The 16,210-nt window shown below is 45.2% G+C and overlaps 1 protein-coding gene across 3 annotated transcripts in view; it reads left to right on the forward strand.

The window, feature by feature from the left end:
- The window catches only part of MAPKBP1 (mitogen-activated protein kinase binding protein 1), a 953,926-nt gene that overhangs the window by 721,235 nt on the left and 216,481 nt on the right, over window positions 1-16,210 (forward strand). For all 3 annotated transcript variants that reach the window (XM_085627077.1, XM_085627078.1, XM_085627079.1), the window contains exon 19: window positions 1,064-1,127. In XM_085627077.1, coding sequence (XP_085483203.1) covers window positions 1,064-1,127 — 64 coding nt within the window. The remainder of the gene's footprint in view (window positions 1-1,063; window positions 1,128-16,210) is intronic.

Below are 16,210 nucleotides of genomic sequence, written 5' to 3' on the forward strand. Positions count from 1 at the left end.
GGGTGCTCAACGTTCTACTTGCTGGCAGAGCACCTAGACCTATGAGACCCAGTCTATATCGTAATGTGTGTAATGTACAGGAAATCCTCCAGTCGAGCAGCCCATTTTACCCTCGCTGACACACTCCCTAGTACACAATGCTACTGGTCAAATCCGGCAGCAGCATATTCATTTTGGCATGTGTAATCGATCGAAGCTGGACCAAGTTAGTTTGTAATGCTTTTTGGGAACTTAGGCCCTCCTTACTTATGAATAGGTTTGTGATGGCCATGCTATATTTACTGTGCGCACAACACCTCCGGGGCACTCAAAGCACGCACAACACCTCCGGGGCACTCAAAGCACCCATCAGTACAGTTAGATTGGATTCCCCGTCTATATCCATTCTCCAGTGCTGATGTCATTAGCTGATTCTGTGTATTTATCAATGTATTTTTTGTATTGTAAAGAATTATGACGACCCATTGAAATGACTTAGTGAGCGAAACTATGTTTCTACTTACTTGTAATGGATACTATTAACCATTGGTACTGAATTTATTTTAATTTCCTCCATTTATCAGGGAAAAGGTTAAGCAATACCCCCACACCCTTGCGCTCTTCATGGCTTTCAACTGTCTTCAGCAGCTGAACCTCGCTAGCACCCTTCCATAAAGTTTTCCTTCTGTGCACTGGCACGGATCCTGTGAATTCATCCTAGTCGGTTTAACTTCAGTTAGCTATATCTCAGTGTTTTCCCAAGTGCCAGACATTTTTGGCTCTCCTAACTACCCTGAGTGCCCTGTAAAAGTAACAATGTTTCATCTCTAACTACACCCAACACAATAAGCACGCTTCGGTTGGAAAAAAATATACAGCGTCCAATAACTGGGACGTTTAGCAGATGCAAACGTAAATTTGTTTTTTCTTTTGTTGGTCAGTCTTTTTTTTTTTTTTCTTCTTTTTTTTGTAGGTATGATTCATGCCTATTTATTCTGCTGTACTACCCTGAGGGCAATTTTAATTTGGGAAATAGTTTGGTTTGGTCGAACTCTAAACTGTTTTTTGTGTTTTTAATCTTTAGAGATTGTAACAGGAATGAAGTTCACAAATGACTGCAAGCACATGATCTCGGTCTCTGGAGATAGGTGAGGTGTCTGCAGAAGTCCTCTTTGATGTGCGTCTGTCCCAAGGTCCCTTCATTTGCAGTGTTGAACAGAATGTATTTGTTGAACGCAGGGAAGATCGTATGCATGCTGACCAACTGGGTTCGGAATGGGTAACGATAATCGATGTATTAGCTTTAAATCATATCACTTAATTTCTTACATGAGTTACTGTAATGCTGCTCAGCAGGGCTCCATCAAATTCCTTTCATGAGATCCCTGGATCGGATAATGGCTCTATGCCTAAAATGCATTTAGGGACGCATGGACAGACATGCATCCTCCCAGCAGACATTCCTTGGGTGCATCACCTTCTGGAGCGATCACTGTACACTTGCACAATTCCTGCAGTCTCAGCAGTGTGGGTCCTCTGGGTGTCATGTTCCAGTGTCTGACCACCACGAAAGCTCATTGGTGATCTTCGCCTCTTGAGTTTCTGGACAGTCTTATCTCAGCTTTGGGACTATGGATCCTTGCCAAGCCAGCCCTGTGCAAAAACACTGCTTCTGATGGATACATCTGCCAGTGGATTCCTCACCTTGTGAATATCCCCTGCGGCAGCATTCCACAGAATTTTTTTCCAGCTCTCCACGCTGACATGGACGTCATAGTTCCACGGCTCCGCTCGCGACTCCGTATGACGTCGCCGGAGCCATAAGAGAGCCAAGTCGGCGTGATGACGTCAGTTCCCTTTTTTCCGCTCAGTTGACGCGTAACGGTTTTCCAGCACTCTCCTTGATTGTAGAGTAACTTTATAGTTTCCCTCTGGGTTACTGTTTCTAAAGTACTCATGTTTTTGTCGAGGAAGTCAGGTTTTAAGTCGTGTAGGGAATGTGGGGTTCACATGTCCATCAATGACCCCCATGAAGATTGTTAATGGTGACTTTCGTCGGATCACGACGTGGAAGACTGTTCCTGCTGCAGGAAAATGAATCCTAAGGCCCTAAAAGAAAGGGAAGCGAAGCTGTTCATGGCCAAGGTGAAGGAGGGCAGAGGTCGAAAACGAGAAGTCGAAGCTGGTGTCGTCGACTTCGCACTCGTCTAAGTCGAGAAGACACAAGAAGAAGAGGAAGAATGACTCTCGACGCCGGTCGACGAAGAGTAGGGCTTCGAGGTCGCCTTCGCCTCGTCGTCGCAGTAAGGACTTGGTCTCCTTTGCCCTCCCCTTCTCCTCGTGTCACTCAGAGAAGTCTCCTTCGCCTAAGGTAACTCCGGCGCAGTCTCCGGCGCCGATGGATTCTCCAGCTTCTGACGCCGAGCCTGAACAGGTTGCTGAACTCTCTCCTGTGCCTGAAGGTAAACCAGTGGATCCAGTAGAGGATTCGCCGGCTCCAACTACTCCTCGTCTGAATACAGGTTCGAACCCATACACGCAGTTCCCGACTCCTGGTGCGGATCCGACGCATTTTTTTAATGCTATGTATGGTGTATTCCAAAGAGCAGCCTTCCCATCTGGTGCACCTACAGGTCCCGTGGGTCCAATGGCGTTCAGTTTGGGCGTGCCACAACACAATGCTCAGGCACCATTTATGCCCTTCTTGCTGATGGCGCCGTTATGGCAGTTCCTGGCACCGTCTGGAGAGCCTTCCTCCCGGTCTCGCCTGGATCGCGTGCCTTCGTCGGTGCCTCCCTCGACGCCGGTGTCGACTCCAGCTGCGCTGCGTGTGACGCCGACTCCAGCTGCGCCGCGTGTGACGCCGCCGACTCCATCGGCGCAACCCACTCCGCGTACGTCACTGCCGACACAGTGTCCTCGGATCCGCTCTCGAATAGAGCCTAAGAGGCTTATAGAGGGGGAACAGTATCGAGCAGATTAAGTGGAGGAAGGTGAATTGGGTGACTTGTGGTAAATTTAAATTACCTAGACTTAATTTATGCGGTAAAATACAATACGAATAACTCAGTAAAAATAAGAGGCAGAATCCGTGGTATTCGAGGGTATAATAGGGAATTTATTCCTTACAAAGGAATGATGATGATGGTTCGAACCAGGCAATCGAGTTCCGTCACCACGAAGGTTCAGGAAGGGATCAGCAATACATTATTGACAGGTTATAATATATATAGTAATGTATTACAGTAAAGACAGATGCAGGAGGCGTAACAGCTGATAAGAATACACATACGTAATAAAAAGGCGTTACAATAGGCGTGCATAGAGGCGTATACTAAAAACGTCATTATGATGATGACACAAGTGGGTGGATCCATAAGAGAATCCTGCAAAGTCAGCAGAAATACATGGCAGAGATGCGCGCGCAGCTGCATGACGTGTGATTGACGTGTAACTAGAGGGTGAAGGGAACTTGACATTTAGCCCTACATGAGGAGACAGAAGTCTGGGGTGTCAGGACAACCTAGTCTCAAATCATATCTAATATCTTGTGTTTAAGGAACTATTTTATCTAGAAGGAAAGGTCTTTTCGGACAGAGTCTATTCTATACTGACTGCTAGTGCGTGTACAAGCGTCTAAGTGTCTACATGAGATGCGAGGGGGCATGGGCCTACCATGGTAACAAAAGTCATGAATTACTTGCACGGAGGCAGTAAGGCCGGGCCCTTTGCTCTGCCGCTGGAGGGATGTTTACCTAAGCTACTAGACAAGAATGCATTTCTTGAGGAGCGGAGCAGATAACTTGAAGGCTGAATACAGTTTTGGCAGGCAACAGGCCAGGCTAGGCACCGTTAGCCGCACAGGAAGTAAGACAAAGTTCATGGATACAGATGCAGGTCCAGGCTGGAGCATTCAGAGGCAGAAGCAGGAAAAAGCTCGATGGCAGAATTCAGGGCCTACCTTGCCAGAGCTGGAAAAACGTGAAAAGTATACCATGTAAAGACGGTGGCAAGGCATACTTAGGAACGGAATATCTGGCCCATTCATGGCAGATATGAAAGAGTACATATTAACGTTGGACACAATTGTATTTGCGTCTTCATAGCTTGAAGTGGAGGGAACATACATGTACTTGTAGCATGTACATGGAGCCGTTGGGGTCTAGATAGGGGACACAATTGACCATAAAAATTCATATTTCCTCATTCCCTCCTTGTCCCCTACGGACCCTCATGAAATATCGATCTTCAGGAATCCATCAATCTGTTCATGTAACATCATTTGCTCTTCTTTCTTCTTCCGGGATCTTGAATGAAAACTTGAACGTGGAATACACGATGTGGCACACAGGCCGCAAATCGCTGGTCCACATTGTAGACATAGGCAGCAACTGAATACTATGAGAAGGCCAATACCTAGGAAGGATAGGACTTTCCATCCCCAGGCTGACAACACGCTCCAGAACCAACCGGACCATGTCCAGGTGCCTGCATTCTGATGTATCTGGTTTGCAATCTTGTGAAGACGAGTTATGGCTTTATATACGGATGGCGCGTTTTCTGGGATGAAAACACAGCAACTTGATCCGATGACCCTACAAGCTCCGCCCCTATCTGCTAGGATGACGTCAAGGACAAGACGATTTTGGAGAACAACAATCCGCATCGCAGACTGCTCCTCTGTTAAGTTGCCTAGGGTAGAGGTAGTTTCATTCACTACTGCTTCAAGGGTTCTAGTTAATCTACGTATCAGTTTACTGTTTGAGACAACACCTATGTAAGGAAAGAGACCTTTATTGAAGTCTGTATATTGTTCCCATGCTGTTTCGGTGTAGTCAACAATCGGGATATCTCTCTGGGGTCTATGGTGTACTAGATTGGTATTTCTATGATAATCAGGAGGGGCTAGGAAAACAGGTGGCAGAAGGAATGCAATGTAACCGGTACCATCCCAATCTAAAGGTAGGCGTATATATGCGGTGTGACCACAGATGAAGTAGGAGTGACGGGAAGCTCTAAATGTAGACTTGCCTTTATCACCGAATTCGATCACAGTAGTACATTTACTATGACCCAGGTGTACTGAACCATTCTTTCTTACACATAATTCACCTTTGACTGGTAATACGGACATAGCAGGCAAGACTAGTGCAGCTTCAGATTCAACATTTAGAATCAGGAGGTTAAGTGTAAAATTACCTAATCCATATACTTCATTTTCTAGGTCAGTTCCTGTTCTTTTGGGAAGTCCCTCCTTGTTAGGATAACAGGCTTTAAGCAAAACTAAGTTCAGGTTTCCCCATACCCAGTTGCTCTGGTAAACTACAGTGTTTGAATCTAAAGAGTTAATCAAACTAAACCATGCTCCACAGGAACCATTGTGCGTAAATGGGTACGGAAAGAGAGGCAGAACTCCTTTGTATTTCTGATAGGGAGGGAGTCGGCCACATATCCAACAATTTGTAGCGTTGCTGGTCTGATGGGAATGGTGTAACATACTAATGAATGTGTTGTTGCGCAGCGCAAATCTATAGGACAACTCATGTGGAGGTAGTTCACTAAAGGAATGTTCGGCAGTAACATTGTAAGCACGCTTGAAAATAGGATAGTACATGTGCAACAGTATACTTGCAGCAATAATAAAAAGACTTAGAAAAAACATAATCAACAATGTCACTATACAGTGACTATGAAGTGATTTACAGTATGCATGTTTCTTGAGCTGTTTGTCTATTTCTCTCTCTCATTCTGTCTAGAGGATACATGTCAAAGACTTAATTCAACCGATTCACCTTGGAGAGGACTTAAACAATCGAATTGTCTGACTTGCTAGACCTTAGCTTCAGTTTGTATTCCTGTGATTCGGTCTTTTCAACCAGGGGGAGTTTTGAATCAGTCTCTGGAAGGGGGCAGGGCTGAGAGTTCAGATCGGATGGTAGTCCATGAAATTTCTTGATATGACTCGAGTGTAACCAACCCTTGCGACCCTCGACCTTCACTGCTGTCCTCGTCGTTAGAAGAACCAGTTTTGGTTGTTGCCAGCGGGGCTCCAACGGGCTCCTCCTGTCGAAGTTTCTGATGAAAACTAGATCTCCAGGAACCACTTCATGGGGCTTTACCTCGGTGTTGTCGGGAAAGGCTGCAGCTACCTGTGAACGGCAAGATTGTAGTGCAGACATCAAGGAAGCAAGGTAATCTGTCAGCATATTACAATCAACATCAGTGATTTTACGAGGTATAGGCGTCCCCCACATATTTGGTGGCCTACCGAAGACCACCTCGTATGGGGATAGCCCTGTGCGAGAATGTGCTACCATTCTCATGTAAAATAGTGCAACCGGTAATGCTACTATCCAGTCGACACCTTTCTCTCTACAGATTTTAGAAAGTCGTATTTTTCAGGGTCTGATTATGACGTTCCACGAGACCTGCTGCCTCAGGATGTCGGACACAGTGGAATTTCCATTGATAGCCTAACAAGAGTGAAATGTGTTTCATTAGCTCGGATGAGAACGGCTGGCCATTATCTGAGTACACGATAAGGGGCAAACCATACCGTGGGAAGAATTCACGAACTAATTGTTTGGCAGTAGTCGGGGCAGTGTAATCTGAGACGGGATACGCCTCTGTCCAACGGGAAAGAGCGCATACAACTACGAGGACATATTTGAATCCTCGACATCGTTCCATCTGGATATAATCCATCTGGAGGACTTCAAAAGGATGATCGGGAGGTTGAAATCCACCCTGCTCTACAGGTACGCCTTTACCTGGGTTGAACTGACAACAAATCATACAAGTTCGGACTTTCTGTTTGGCTGCAGCTCGTAAGTGTTTGTTGAACCAAATGTGTTGAATACTGTCTAACATAGCTTTTTCTCCTAGATGTGCTGGACTATGTATTGTGTTAATGATAATTTGAACCATTGAGTCGGGGAGAAACCATATAGATTTTCCCTTCGTCATCCATCCCTGATCTGTTTGGATCCCTCCTAATTCAATCCATTTCTTTATTTCCTCTGATGTAGCATGTGTCTGTATGTCAATTACATCAAGGGCGGGATCCTTAACTGTCATGCAGTGTGTCGGCGTCGGAACTATTGTCTTTGTCAAGTCAGTTGCATGAGTCTGATTCTGTGCTGTTTGCTTAGCTGTTCGGTCTGCTAGGTCGTTACCCTGGGAGATAATATCGGTGACTTTTGTATGAGCTTTACACTTCATGATAGATATTGAAGTAGGCAGATGTATTGCATCTAACAGGGCTTGAATGAGGGGACCGTGTTGAATGTTGGCACCGTGAGAAGTCAAATAACCTCTCTCTCGCCAAAGGACTCCGAAGTCGTGTACAACTCCGAAAGCATAACGTGAATCTGTGTATATGTTAACTTTTCTATTCTTGGCTTGAATACAGGCTTGTGTCAGAGCAATAAGCTCTGCTGCTTGAGCTGATAATGTGTCAATACAATTTGTTTCAATGACTTCGGTGTCTGTCGTGACTGCATAAGCGGCCACTAACTTTCCTGTACTTGTTCTCATACATGAACCATCTACATAAAGTGTCAGGTCTGGGTCTGGTAATGGGACATCTGTCAAGTCTTGTCTGGGTTTCGTCGTAATAGTAATGACTTCAATACAATCATGTGCCAGTGGGTCTGTTCCACTTAATGGCAAAAGTGTGGCAGGATTTAATGTACTACAACGTCTGATTTCTATGTGTGGCTGAAACAATGTGAGTTCGTAACCTGTCAGTCGTGCTATAGTCAAGTGTTGTGTCTGTGTCCGGTTCAAGAGAACTTCTACTGCGTGTGGTACTTGTACTGTCAATTGATGTCCTAGTACTATGGAATCGCTTTGTCTAATCGCTAGAGCTGTCGCTGCAACTGATTTCAGACACGCAGGAAGAGCTTGAGCTACGGGATCTAACGTGCTAGAAAAGTAAGCACATGGCTTGTGTGATCCTGCTTGTTCCTGCGTGAGTACTGACAAGGCAGTACCTTCACGTTCTGTAACAAAGAGTGTAAAAGGCTTACTGTAACATGGTGTCGCTAAAACAGGTGCTTGGCATAAAGCTTTCTTTAAGTCTTCGAAAGCTTGTGTATGTTCTGGAGTCCAAGGGAGGACAGTCGATGTCGCTGCCTCCTGCGTTGTCAACTGAATGAGAGGTTTTGCTAAAAATGCATATTGGGGAATCCACTGCCTGCAGTACGAAGTGAGGCCTATGAAGGCCCGTACCTCCTTTTGTGTCTTGGGTGGTGGCATGTTTACAATTAACTGGATGCGGTCAGGTGTGAGCTGTCTCCCCCATTTGGACAGCAAGTGCCCTAGGTACACAACTTGCTGGGCACAAAATTGCAGCTTTGAAGGGGACACCTTGTGCCCCTTGTCGGCTAGGAAATGTAAAACCGTCAGTGATGCTTTTTCACATTCGGGTTCGCTTCGGGCGGTGATCAGCAGATCATCGACATACTGAAGCAGTGCAGTGTTGACTGGCATGTGGATACTGTCAAGTTGTCTTTTCAGTGCTTGGCTGTAGATGCTAGGACTTTCTGTAAATCTTTGAGGTGCGCGTGCGAATTTAAAACTTCGTCCATTTAAACTGAATCCGAACAAATATTGGCTTTCCGGATCGATTGGGACGCTGAAGAAGGCGTTCTTGAGGTCAATTACAGTAAAGAACGTTGCCTCTGAATCAATAGCTGTCAGTAATGAAGAGATATCTGGGACCACGGGATATTGTGGTACAATGCATTTATTCAATTCGCGCAGATCAATAACTAATCGATATACTGGGGGTGCTTTTGGATCGGTTCGTTTAAGAATCGGAATGATCGGAGAATTACATACATTGGAGTCGGTTTCTACAACCACTCCTTGTGCAATGAGCTCGTCAATGATTTGCAGTAAAGCCACTACAGCATCTGGCGGTAGTTTGTATTGTCGCATTCGTGGTAGTACCACTCCTGTTTTGAGTGTAACTCGATATGGTGTAATGTGCATACAACCTACATCAGTGGGGCCTTGTGCCCATAAATGTGCAGGTAGATTCCGTAACCGGTGATCCATGTCTCTAGACACGTAGTGACCTTTAAAGTCACGCAAAAATAGTCGTACTCCGTCCGGAGAACAACATATTATAGCTCCTAGAGCTTTCAATGTTTTTATACCTAACAAGTTTTCTGGGCATGATTTCGTAAGCAATAGATCTGTAGTCCGTGTCAATGGACCGACTGTAAATGCAAGTGGTTGCGATACTTCGTTAATAGTGGGCTTTCCTGAAAAACCAAGGGAAATATTTTGTGAGCCTGAGAGGGGTGCCCCTGGGACTTCATCGTGACTTATAGTTGTTCTGCTTGCCCCTGTATCAAGTAGAAACTTTCTGTCTTTCCCTAATACTTGACTCTGTACATAAGGACCCTCTTGATCTACAGGAACCTCAATAAGGGGTAAGCCAACTTCCCTCTCTAGGCTGTTTCATGTGTAGCGCTGATACTCTGGATAGTCATTTTGTGCATACTGGTACATCTGTTGTGTCGTGTTTTGTGTTGCAGCAATAGGCTGCGGCTGTTGTTGTGGAACCACTACGGTCTGTTGTGGAACCGGCATAGGCTGTGCAGGTTGAGGTGCTTGTTGTTGGATCTGATCCTGTCTAGGCGGACGTAGTCTCTCCTTTGTTTTACCCGTGGAGATATTATGTTTTAGAACTGCACAATCGTTTATATAATGACCTGGCTGTTTACAATAGTTGCATGTCCCTTTAACGGGAACCGCTGAGTTACTGGACTGTGTCGCACCCTTTTTATGACCGTCAGCTGGAACTGACTGAGCGACAAGCATTTTCATTTTCGTGTCTTTCATACGTCTTTGTTCGTGTTCTTGTTCTTCTCTAATTCTATTCTGGTGATACTGTAACATTTGTAACATTTGTGAAGGAGTGTTAGCTTGCCAAGTGCTCTCAACTTTCAATACTCTGTTTTTAACCTGTGGCAGGGAATTCTCGACTAGTTTTGTTACAAAAAGATGTGGATATGACTCGCTATTTGCTTTCAGGCCGCTATTAATACCAAAACATTTTTCAAATCGGGAATAAAAATCACTAGTGTCTTCATCAGGTTTCAGTTTACAAGCTGAGATTGCTCCCCAATCTTCCTTTTTCGTAGTTAATAAACGTGGCAATACTTGTACTAATAATCCTGGCAATGCTTTTGTTTTGTCCCCAAGCCCTACGCCTGCAGTTCGGTTATTTTCTTCAGTTTCTAATGCGGTCCAATCAATCTTTTGGTCTCCCACCTCCCATTCTTTTTCTTTGAGTTTCTCATAAATACCGGCAGGCAATAATACTTTCAATATTTTCATAATGTCAGGATAGGTATAATCACCCATGAGTAACATGTCCTTTAGTTCACGGTGAAAACCTGCTGGATCTTTGTCATGGCTGGGCACTAATTTTTTCATTTCCAATAGTTCTATTTTGGTTATGGGCGTGTACACAAACACGCGTCTAAACGTATTGTCATCATTCCTGACTGGGTGTACTTCGCGTAAGGGATTCTGTCTGTCTATGTAATACGTTTTTCTCTCCATGGAAGGAGCTGGATCATGTTCTGGACATAAAAAGGCACTATATCTATGTCTGTATTCTAGAATTGCTTTAATTAGATCGGTACCTAAACCTCTCCATTTATTCATGAGTAGTTCTATCAATATATCAGGTAAGGGACCAGGATCAGAGTGTTGGCCTTTATATAATATAAGGAGATGTTGTATCATGTATATACTAGCTAAACGTTGTTCGTCTGGGGCGAGATTCAGAAACGTGTGTGCTAGCGCATCATCACTGTATTTTTCAGGGCTGTCAGCCCATTGTACTGCTGACCTAGCTAATTCTTGTTCATCCATAGAATCGAGCACATGGTACCCCCTTCGTTCTCGAAGTAATTTATCAGTAGCCTGGAATAAGTGTTCAGGGGTCCTTGGATTTGTGATAACTGTTTGAAAAATTCTGTTACATTCTGGACGTATCGGACGTATTGTTTTATTAAAGGATCTTCCTTTTCCTACATAAGCTATCATTTGTTTAGCTGGTAATTCAAATTGTCCTGTATTCGTTTCTGACTGTTCCTCCTCCTCTTCCTCTGATTCAGTTTTATCTGCTTCTACTCTTCTTTCATGTATTCGTTCTACTTCTTTTCTGATCCTTCGGCACATGACTTCTATACACTTCTGTTTATCATGTCTCCCGTCTGTTATATTCTGACCCCATTTGGTAAGTACTTGCATTTCCTCCGAATCTACCTCAGGCCTATCTCTGTTTCTGATCAAGCAGTTTATGAAAAAGCGTAACAATAATTTTTGCATGTCTACTTTCTGGTATTCCATGGCTTCGGCAATACTTTCAGGACCTTGCCCTGTTTGGATAAAGCGATATATTTTGTCTAGATGTTCAACCATTCCTGGTAACGTCATTAAATAGTTTGCAGCTCGTCGCAAACGTACTGAAGACAGCAACATTCTGTCGTGTTTTCCTGGCACTGGATCATATCTACAATCGGAAAGAGGCTCATTTAATATATTGTCATTAGCTCTTTGGGGTGTACGTTGGTATGCTAAATCCCTATAAGTCAATCTAGTTGTTGGCGGTGGCGTGGAAAAACCTCCTGTCGCACCTCCTGAGGTGCCAAGTCCAAAAGGATTTGTTGGGTGTAGGGTAGAGAGTGTGGGTGCAGGAAGGACTGTAGAAACAGATGGAATGGTTAGAACTTGAGTAGGAGTTTGTTGCTGCGGAGGTGGGTGCAGCTGATTTTGGGGTTGAGCGTCGTTAACGGGTGGTGTGCGTGGCTGCGCACCATTAGCATATTCGGGGGCTGCATCGTCTAAATAGGAAGAAAGGAAAATGTCTTTTGCGGTCTTGGGATGTACTTTAATCGGGAGTAACGGAGGTGGCAGATCTTTTGGTACCTCCAAGGTGGCCTTAGGCAAACCCTCGGCCAGAAGAGGATACATACCATTCATAAGAGTGTTTCGTTGTCTGTCTACTTGTTCTGTTTTTACTCGGGTACCTTCGTCAATTAATATGTTTTCTCTGGCTTTTTCTGAATCTTCCCTACTTTTCTCTTCCTTTCTGAGTGCTTTCTCTGTGCGTCTATGCGATTCTTTACGCCATAGTTCAATGGCATCCTTCTGTGACTGTCTGGCTTTCTTTTTCCATAATACTTCTTCTATTCTCATGAGGCAATCTGCATCCCATGTTCCAGCAGCGGGCCATCTCTGACTCTCTGCTAAATCCTTGGTGTAGTCCACCCATAGATCAAGATATAATACGGCATCTAGGCCATGTTTATGGTACATAAAATACCCTGGAGTGTCCCTAGGTGGGATGGGAACAGCTTCCTCGAGTATCCCTTTTCTAGTTTTTATCTGTCTTAATTTTGAAAATAACGGCATCTTGAACCTTGCTACTTAATTCTTACTCGGTCTTGAACACAATAATCACAATAAACACAATAAGGAAGATCGAACAATCACTCATACCACGACATTTAAAATATATCAAAACATTTTAGAACGAACAATAATAATTAGAATAAAACTAGTTAACTGCATAATGCTAAATATACTGTATGTACTGCTAAACAGCACAGATACACTGCTAACACAGTGCAGACCAGGTCTGTGTACCCAGACCCGTCTTGACCGGCACAAACTAATGTGCACGTCTAGATGCGTCCCCAGCAACGGTACTCACCGGGAAGCACGGAACGGAAGGCCTCGGAAGTCTGGACTGGACTAGACCAAACTGGACTGGACTCGACTCGTGACTTAGATACTTCGGAACTTCGGAATCTGGTGGGCCTCTGTATACCTCGGATCTTGCTCTCTCAGCTAGGCTCTGGTCGGGATTCTCCGCACTCCTCACCGCCTCGTCTGGGTGTTGATCGCAGCCTCAGTCGCCCCCGTTGGCCTGAGGGAGATACAGGAAATCCTGCGGGTACGCGTAATTGTCCGTCCGGCTGTGGCAGGAGACCGGGTCTGCAACGCACCTCCGGCTCGTGGGGTATGAGAGGTGTCCCTGTTTGGGCGCCAATTATGTGGTAAATTTAAATTACCTAGACTTAATTTATGCGGTAAAATACAATACGAATAACTCAGTAAAAATAAGAGGCAGAATTCGTGGTATTCGAGGGTATAATAGGGAATTTATTCCTTACAAAGGAATGATGATGATGGTTCGAACCAGGCAATCGAGTTCCGTCACCACGAAGGTTCAGGAAGGGATCAGCAATACATTATTGACAGGTTATAATATAAATAGTAATGTATTACAGTAAAGACAGATGCAGGAGGCGTAACAGCTGATAAGAATACACATACGTAATAAAAAGGCGTTACAATAGGCGTGCATAGAGGCGTATACTAAAAACGTCATTATGATGATGACACAAGTGGGTGGATCCATAAGAGAATCCTGCAAAGTCAGCAGAAATACATGGCAGAGATGCGCGCGCAGCTGCATGACGTGTGATTGACGTGTAACTAGAGGGTGAAGGGAACTTGACATTTAGCCCTACATGAGGAGACAGAAGTCTGGGGTGTCAGGACAACCTAGTCTCAAATCATATCTAATATCTTGTGTTTAAGGAACTATTTTATCTAGAAGGAAAGGTCTTTTCGGACAGAGTCTATTCTATACTGACTGCTAGTGCGTGTACAAGCGTCTAAGTGTCTACATGAGATGCGAGGGGGCATGGGCCTACCATGGTAACAAAAGTCATGAATTACTTGCACGGAGGCAGTAAGGCCGGGCCCTTTGCTCTGCAGCTGGAGGGATGTTTACCTAAGCTACTAGACAAGAATGCATTTCTTGAGGAGCGGAGCAGATAACTTGAAGGCTGAATACAGTTTTGGCAGGCAACAGGCCGGGCTAGGCACCGTTAGCCGCGCAGGAAGTAAGACAAAGTTCATGGATACAGATGCCGGTCCAGGCTGGAGCATTCAGAGGCAGAAGCAGGAAAAAGCTCGATGGCAGAATTCAGGGCCTACCTTGCCAGAGCTGGAAAAACGTGAAAAGTATACCATGTAAAGACGGTGGCAAGGCATACTTAGGAACGGGATATCTGGCCCATTCATGGCAGATATGAAAGAGTACATATTAACGTTGGACACAATTGTATTTGCGTCTTCATAGCTTGAAGTGAAGGGAACATACATGTACTTGTAGCATGTACATGGAGCCGTTGGGGTCTAGATAGGGGACACAATTGACCATAAAAATTCATATTTCCTCAGACTCCACGGATGAATTTGAAGGTATTCAGGAGGCAAGTGGATTGGACACCACTCCTGAGTGGGAACTTTCTTCTTCCAGATCTTCTCCACCTCAAGAGTTGGCTCCTTACCATCTGGTAATGAAGATAGCTGCGGAGCTTTTGGATTTACAGATGCCTTCTGCGGAATATAAGCCAAACTTGTTGACTGAGGTCCTTCATTCGCCTTCCTCTATTGTCGAGCCTCTGTTGCCTTTTAATGAGGCTATCTTAGATCCTATTATGGATGTTTGGCGTAAGCCACTTTCTTCGCCTGCTGTTTCTAGGACTGTGGCGAGAAGATATAGTGTGGCTCCAGGGGATCCGAGCTTCCTTTCCTCTCATCCTTCTCCAGAGAGTCTTGTGGCACAGGCATCCTGCTCAAAACAGTCTTCGGGGGCATTTCCGCAAGCGCCAGCTGACAGGGACTCAAAGAACATTGAGCAGTCAGCTAAAAAGGTCTTCTCATCTGCTAGTATGGCGCTAAAATCAACTAATGCCACTTGCTTGTTGGGCCGCTACATTCATGCCTTGATGGACTCTGTGAAACAGTTGGCTCCCAAATTGCCTGATGAGGAGAAGGGCTCTTTTATGGAGGTTGTTTCTGATACTCCGCTGCAGCTAGGCAAGTTATTCAGTCAGGCCTAGATACGGCTGACTCTGTGGCCAGAGTTATGGATTCTTCTATAGCTACTAGAAGGCAGGCTTGGCTCCGCTCTTCCGGATTGTCTTCTGATGTTCAGGCCACTCTGGTTGACTTACCCTTTGATGAAGAAAAGCTCTTTTGAGAGAAAGCGGATTCCGCCTAGCAGAGATTCAAAGATAGCAGAGCTACTGCGAAGTCATTAGGTTTTCAGACACAGTCGAAGGGGTTTGGCTTAAAAAAGTATAGGGGTTTTGGAAGGTCTTCCTTTCGCTCCTTCCGTCAACAGCAGCAGCAGCAGCAACAAAATCCTCTCTATAGATCCTATAGAGGAAAACAAATAGGTCTGCGTGGTTCTGGCCGCAATCCCTCCTCCTCCTCAGCATCCGCTGCTCCCAATGATGCTACAGGGAAGCAGCCCTATATCCCCCATCCTAGATCGTGTGGGGCCTGTTGGGGGTCAGGTGTCACACTTTCTACAAGGTTGGAAATCTGTCACGACGGACCTTTGGGTTTTAAACCTTGTGGAGAATGGGTACGCCCTTCCCTTTCGGAAATTTCCTCCCCCTTACCCTCCTTGCCAAGGTTTTTGGTCAGAGGACCATCTACTTCTTCTGCAGAAGGAGGTTCTTGCATTGCTTCAAAAAGGTGCGATAGAGGTGGTTCCAGAGCAGGAAAGGGGTCAGGGATGCTACTTCCGGTATTTCCTGATTCCCAAAAAAGGACGTCAGGTTGCGTCCGATCCTGGACCTCAGTCTTGAACTTTTACCTGAAGCAGGAAAAATTCAAGATGCTAACCCTTGCACAGGTTCTTCAGGCGTTGCAGCAAGAAGACTGGATTGTGTCGATCGACTTGCAGGATGCGTATTTCCACATCCCAATCCTGAAGTCGCACAGGAAGTATCTTTGTTTTACGGTTGGGTCGCAACACTTCCAGTTTGCGGTCCTCCCGTTTGGTCTTACTACTGCTCCTCGAGTCTTCACCAAGGTGATGGCAGTGGTGGCTGCCCATCTCAGGAGGTCGGGGATTCTGGTTTTCCCCTACCTGGACGACTGGCTTCTGAAAGAGGAGTCGCCAGAGTTGGTGCAACATCATCTGCAGGTAACATCTCATCTGTTATTCAACTTGGATTTTTCAATCAATGTGCCCAAATCTCATCTGGTGCCCTCTCAGTGCAACCTGTTCATAGGGGCGGTACTGGACACTACTGTGTGTCGAGCATTTCCTCCTCCGCAAAGAATTCTCGACATTCAGGAGATGATCCCTTTATTCCACAATGGAGCGGTT

The sequence above is a fragment of the Triturus cristatus genome, chromosome 9, assembly GCF_964204655.1.
Source record: "Triturus cristatus chromosome 9, aTriCri1.1, whole genome shotgun sequence".
In the NCBI taxonomy this organism is placed as follows: domain Eukaryota; kingdom Metazoa; phylum Chordata; class Amphibia; order Caudata; family Salamandridae; genus Triturus; species Triturus cristatus.